Source organism: Pararge aegeria, chromosome 8 (genome assembly GCF_905163445.1).
Source record: "Pararge aegeria chromosome 8, ilParAegt1.1, whole genome shotgun sequence".
In the NCBI taxonomy this organism is placed as follows: domain Eukaryota; kingdom Metazoa; phylum Arthropoda; class Insecta; order Lepidoptera; family Nymphalidae; genus Pararge; species Pararge aegeria.
This window is the reverse complement of record NC_053187.1, coordinates 19,292,726-19,298,598: the sequence shown is the minus strand read 5'-3', so window position 1 is coordinate 19,298,598 and position 5,873 is coordinate 19,292,726. Positions and strand designations below refer to the sequence as shown.

The following is a 5,873-nucleotide window of genomic DNA, read 5'->3' as shown; positions in this document are numbered from 1 at the left end:
CTGAGACATGTAAATAAATAAAGGTAAATAACAACATAAAACTATATCAAATCCTGTGAGTGAGTGCTGACTACTGGATTCTAGATCCTAGTACTCAGTAATGGTTTATTGCGCTGTTCAGAGTTGTAAAAATACCTCGGCTAAATTAAAAAAAGATAAACACGGCATTACGTTCCACAGGTAGGCACCTAATACTTAAGATAAAATGTTATCCTGTTGATAATTGTCTCCTGCCCATGCTAGCCGTGCTGATACAGTAAGCAGACAGTAAAGGATATTTTAGGTCAAGTCATGTCTCAACAGCCAGTTCTTTGAAAGTAAAGTAGAGAGTTTAGACATCTTATGCTACTTTAACATGGACTGTAATTTAGCTAATGTAACCTGATCCTATGTAACAAAAGTTTTGATGGATCAAAGGCGTTAGATCCTCCCTGAGGCCCTTAGCCACCAAGTTTGGCTTACCATTTGGTTGCGAACTGGCATCACTGCAATGGTTTCCTGATGCAATTAAACATTTTGGGTGGCTCCATGTATTCCACAGATGCCTTCCTGCCACATAACGGGTGTAAATTATACTATTTAATTGTATTATTACAAAGCTAGTTAGTGTGGGGAAGTACCACCATTGTGCTTATTTATTTACTGTCTGACAGCATTGCAAAGTCTGTCTGTAGGGTCTGGTTGCTGGCATAATTATCATTGGGTGGGTCTGCTGGGTCTGTCAATTATAACTGTTGAATAAAATAGTCAGAAAAGATAATAATGTCAATAGGGTTTTCATTATATTTAAAAGCTCAACAACTTTTATCAATCTCACATGGGAGCTAGTTATATTAACTTAAAATCTTAACCTCACATGTGATTTAAATTTTGAAAATTCTCCATATAAGAACTGAATAGAGATACGGGGTACATTGGAAAGGACAGAGCCGTTTATTTAACCCACTTTTCTAAATGGTTTTTCACAATATTGTACAAATATGCAGTTTGTACAGTAGTACATGTTTGCCAGAAACTTTATACTCGCTTAAAGGTGCTTATAAAAGATTGCTGGCTGTTGACTTATGAAATATATTTGACGTAAGTGTTTTAATTTTAGGTTTCCCCAAGACACAGATAGACGCCGCCAATGGGAGATATCTGTGAACCGTGGCAATAAGTGGTCTTCCACAAAATGTAGTGTGGTCTGCTCGGAACATTTTGATGCCCAAGATTTTTACTTGACAGAAAGCGGACTGCGTCGACTTTGCATAAATGCTGTACCTAGTATTAATATATCTGTAAGTAATATGGCTTAGGCCTCCAGCGGGGCGAAATATAAGCTTAAATTTGGGGTCAACTGAGATACAGAACCCCTAAGGGGTTTTCTTGCAGAAATATGTTACTTAAACAAAGATCAGGAGGGGTCCCCAAACCGTTTTTAAAATTTTGTAGAACACTTGTGACATATTTTCAGTTTTGAGTATACCTCCTGCTTAATATTCCTTTTTTTTTAAATTCAGCTGCTTTAAATGTGTACTTGGAAGCTAGCTGTGCTAATCACTTTGAATTATATAAATTTTAACGCTTTCCAAAAGAGAAAAAGTGACCAAGTCCCCTGATTAGACCTCCCCCACAATTTTTTTTCAACTCAAAATCAGCCTGGGTGTTTGGTATTAATGTAGGGTTTCTTTGGGTGCATTGACTGAGCATGAAACAAATCTTACACAGATTTGTTTGACAATAAACTTATGCTGCATACAACTAGGCTAAATAAAACTAGCAAACAATTACATGTAAGAATATTTCAAGTGACTTTGTTCAGTTCAATTTTTAATGTAATAAAGATGAGCGCGCGTTGCTTGATGCCAGTGATGACTAACGGATCTGAAACGTGGCCTCTCATAAGGCCCAGAGTAAGAGTTTCATAAGAAGGGTTAGAGTCACTCAGCGGGCGATGGAGAGAGCTATGCTAGGTGTCTCTACGTGATCAATACGTGAGTCTCTCATAGCTCAATAGTCTTGAAGCTGAAGTGGCAATGGGCAGGGCACAAAGCTCGAAGAACCTATGGACGTTAGGGTCTGCTGGAATGACATCCCTATATCGGAAAAGGCTGCTTTGGTCGGCTCCCAACGAAATAGACAAACAACAACAAACAAGTCGCTTTGGGCCGAAACAAGCGGCTCACGAATGTGGATTTTAAAACCAACAAAAGACCATGTCTAGCGGTGGACGACGGACGGATATATCAGGAACGACAATTAACATCAATCTCTTGTTGTTTTGTTGTGTTTGTGTCTGTGCCATAAGTGTTCTTTTTTTGACAGTAATTGTCAAATATCTTTTGTTATAGATATGCCAATCTCCTGCACCAACCATATCCAACATACCGATAGTAGACATAAAACCAACGGATACAGAGGAAGTTATACAGTTGAAATTTAAAGTTCGCAGATTAGAAGTAATAGCGGAGAATAGAAAGAGACGGCTATATCTCTTGTGGCAAGGGAGAAAGCGAATGCGGACGAAACTTGACAATATGAAGAATATAATCAAACATTTGATCAGGTACAGACAAGACAAGCAAGCTGAGGGTAGGTGATTGTAGTTCTTATAGTAGGCATTCAAAATACAAGGACACAGACATAATAGTACAGAATATAAATTTTTTCATCTCCGTTATAATAAGATAGCTATTTTAACAGTGTAGTGAAAAGTTGAAATATCCCTGTACTCTAACATTCTACACTATTACAGTGCGAGCCAACTACTGCCCGAACACAACTCAGAAGATTTCATAAATCCAGATTTTGGACACAGTAAGTGAATGTTGAGTGATCAAAATACAGTTGTCACCACCCCTGTTCTTCCGGAAGGTAGGGACGGGAATATAACAGAACGGCCAGCAGCGTTCTCTGTGATACTACTACCAGCTCTTACGATCACTGCAATGCCCAGCCTGGTTATTAAAGGCAAACCCTCCCATGGGGCCAGGCCTTGAGTCGAGCACACATAGTTTCGCTGACTGCAGGGCTAGCTCAGGCAGGAGACAAAAATTATATCCCCCGATAATATCTGACAAATGACAAAGGATATAATTAACGCGTCCATTGCTAAAGCATGGGAACTGGAAATAAGAGAAGTTTATCACCGTTTATTACACATTGATAAAGCTGTGGGAAAGATACATTTTTATCCTTTCCCCGGGGAGAAAATAGTAAATATAAATAAATATAAATATACTGTGCCATTACACACATCTAGCCCCAAAGTAAGCGTAGCTTGTGTTATGGGTACTAAGATGACTGATGAATATTTTTATGAATAATATACATGAACACCCAGACACTGTAAAACATTCATGCTCATCACACAAATATTTTCCAGTTGTGGGAATCGAACCCACGGCCTTTGACTCAGAAAGCAGGGTCGCTGTCCACTGCGCCTATCGGCCGTCAACCTAGTCTCCTGTCCATGCTGATTTGTTCTACGGTGGTCAATCTTCGGAGAGATTTTCCAACTATGCGGGATATATTACAGGCGTAGGACAGCTTTATGTGCTCCCCGCGGCAAGGGGGTGTATCACAGACATTCTTGTTTAGAAAAACCCAATGCTATTACTGATGATTGTTGATTAATTAATGTGGAAGTTGAAGTGTTGTTAACAGAATAGGAAACAAAAAAAAAATCGTAAAGTGGCCGTGAAAAAAAACCGAAATCGCTTGCAATAAATCTTGGAAATATTTTTTTTTGCTCGATTATTTCAATAAAAGTTTTTATTATACTAAGCGAACGCGAACTGTGAAGATAAAACTGCCTTGCTACTTGCGAATCAACCCATTACCGGCCCACTACAGAGCACGGGTCTCCTACAATGCGAAGCGGTTAAGGCCGCAGTCCACCACGCTGGCCCAGTGCAGATTGATGGACTCCACACACCTCTGAGAACATGATGCAGAACTCTCAGGCATGCAGGTTTCCTCGCGATGTATCCTTTCGGCGTTGTAACAAGTGATATTTGAATTACTTAAAACGCACATAACTTAGAAAAGTTAGAGGTGCGTGCTGGGATTCGAACTCGGCCCCCCGAAAGTAAAGTCATGCTCCTACCCAATGTGCTATCACTACTTTTACAGCCGATAATAGCTTATAATTTAATGCATGATTACACACAGTTTGTCTTTAAGAACTTACGAGTATATCATAAAAGTTTTTGAAAAATGAAATGAAATGAAAATGAAAAATTATTTATTGTGGCAACATGATTACATTTAGTAATACACAAACAAAAAGTATGGACGGTCTCTGCTGCCTAATTTAGGTAACCCTGTGCTATAGGCATCAGCGACCTACCCTCCTTAATATTGATTAAGTACTAAAATAACAAAATCAGTGCATTCTTAATTAACTAATTTACTTTATGTGTGTGTGTGTGATTGCGTGAGTGCGAGTATGTGAGTGTGGAGTGTGTGTGTGTGACGTATGTGTGTGTGTGTGACGTATGTGTGTGTGTGTGTGTGTGTGTGACGTATGTGTGTGTGTGTGGCGTGTGTTAGTGAGTGTGTGTGATTGCCTTAATATGAATCCAACAACATTATTCAGTGAATACGCTTCAGTAAGTCCTCTGTTTCAACATAGTTTAAGCTTTGTAAATAATTAGTGACCACTTTTTTGCAATTAAATTTATTCATTTTATGTATGGAAAGCGTTTTATTTAATTTGTTGTAAAGAGTCTTACCTAAATAGCACTTTTGTAATATGCTTATCCGTTGCATTCGTCGTATTGTTTTGCAAATACGAGTACATATAATTTTGTAAACTGCTTTTCTTGAAAGAGATTTTTCTTTATTTTAAAATACGTATCGAATTCTATTAGTTTCACCAATTGAACCGATAAATGTAAATTATTTCAAATGTATTCATCTTTAAGTACTACTTAAAAACTTAAATTTTCATGGTCTGATATAAATAATAATAGCTAATCTTTATTTATACTAATTTTATAAAAAGGAAAGATAATATTTTATTGTATGTTATTAGTACTATTTTTTGCTAGTAAGCTCATCCTCGCGAGTAACATAAGCTATATTTCATTTCAGTACGAAGTAATATATATGGATAAAACTCAGGCATGCCTTCACCGTTGAAGGCATGCCTGAGTTTTATCCATAATATTCTCGAATGCGTGTGCAGTCCACCAATCCGCACTGGGCCAACATGCCTACGGCATTGACTACGGTCTGAGCCCTTCTCATTGTGGGAGGAGATCCCAGCACTGTAGTGGGCCGGTGATAGGTTGATAAGATGTACTATGGTAAAGCAAGCACGCAATAGTAGATCCACCATGCTTATTTCTCCCGCCAAGCATTTTGCTGTGTTACGGTCTGAAGAACTCGGTTTGCGGATATAATAAAAGTTTGTATGATTTTGAAATCTGGGTTTTTATTTAGAATTTGAATTTAGAATATGAATTATTAATTTGAATTTTGTTAACTGGTACAGGAAAAAACGTGTGACTAAGATCGATATCCGTTATCGAAGACGACAACGGTACTTTATGTATCGGTAGCTTAATTACCGACCGCAGTTTATGATAGCTTATCTTAGCTTAGGTCATTACAAACTTAGAGATTCTGTTGTTAGGCATCAATAGACGTACCAACATGCCCATCCATTATTTTTGAATAACATTATATTTTAAAAGATAGTTTAAATATTAACTTTATATTTCAATATTCAGTAACAATTCCACACTAAAAAATTATATACTTACGAAATATCAATTCCGAATAAGCATCATCAGGAAAATCCTTTAAATTTATTGAAATTAGTAAAAATGCTAGGTTTGGTGATGTTGATATCCTTTTAGGAGTAACGTCTTCCATCTTCAAAG

At 37.5% G+C, this 5,873-nt stretch overlaps 1 protein-coding gene across 2 annotated transcripts; it reads left to right on the top strand.

The window, feature by feature from the left end:
• Nucleotides 1–3,251, top strand: LOC120625793 (THAP domain-containing protein 5-like). Of its 2 annotated transcripts, none has more exons than XM_039893004.1 (4): nucleotides 1–180; nucleotides 1,100–1,280; nucleotides 2,334–2,548; nucleotides 2,738–3,251. In XM_039893004.1, exons 1-4 carry the CDS (start codon nucleotides 101–103, stop codon nucleotides 2,805–2,807), a joined length of 546 nt encoding a protein of 181 aa, XP_039748938.1. In that variant the 5' UTR covers nucleotides 1–100; the 3' UTR covers nucleotides 2,808–3,251. The 2 variants fall into 2 exon arrangements, with proteins under 2 accessions (XP_039748938.1, XP_039748937.1); XM_039893003.1 differs by having other exon boundaries at nucleotides 2,334–2,574.
• Nucleotides 3,252–5,873: the final 2,622 nt, after the last annotated feature.

Coding starts and splice junctions, on each gene's coding strand:
- LOC120625793 (XM_039893004.1), top strand. CDS start 101: ATGGTTTATTGCGCTGTTCAGAGTTGTAAAAATACCTCGGCTAAATTA. Junction 181..1,099: donor CACGGCATTACGTTCCACAG/GTAGGCACCTAA, acceptor TTTTAATTTTAG/GTTTCCCCAAGACACAGATA. Junction 1,281..2,333: donor TACCTAGTATTAATATATCT/GTAAGTAATATG, acceptor CTTTTGTTATAG/ATATGCCAATCTCCTGCACC.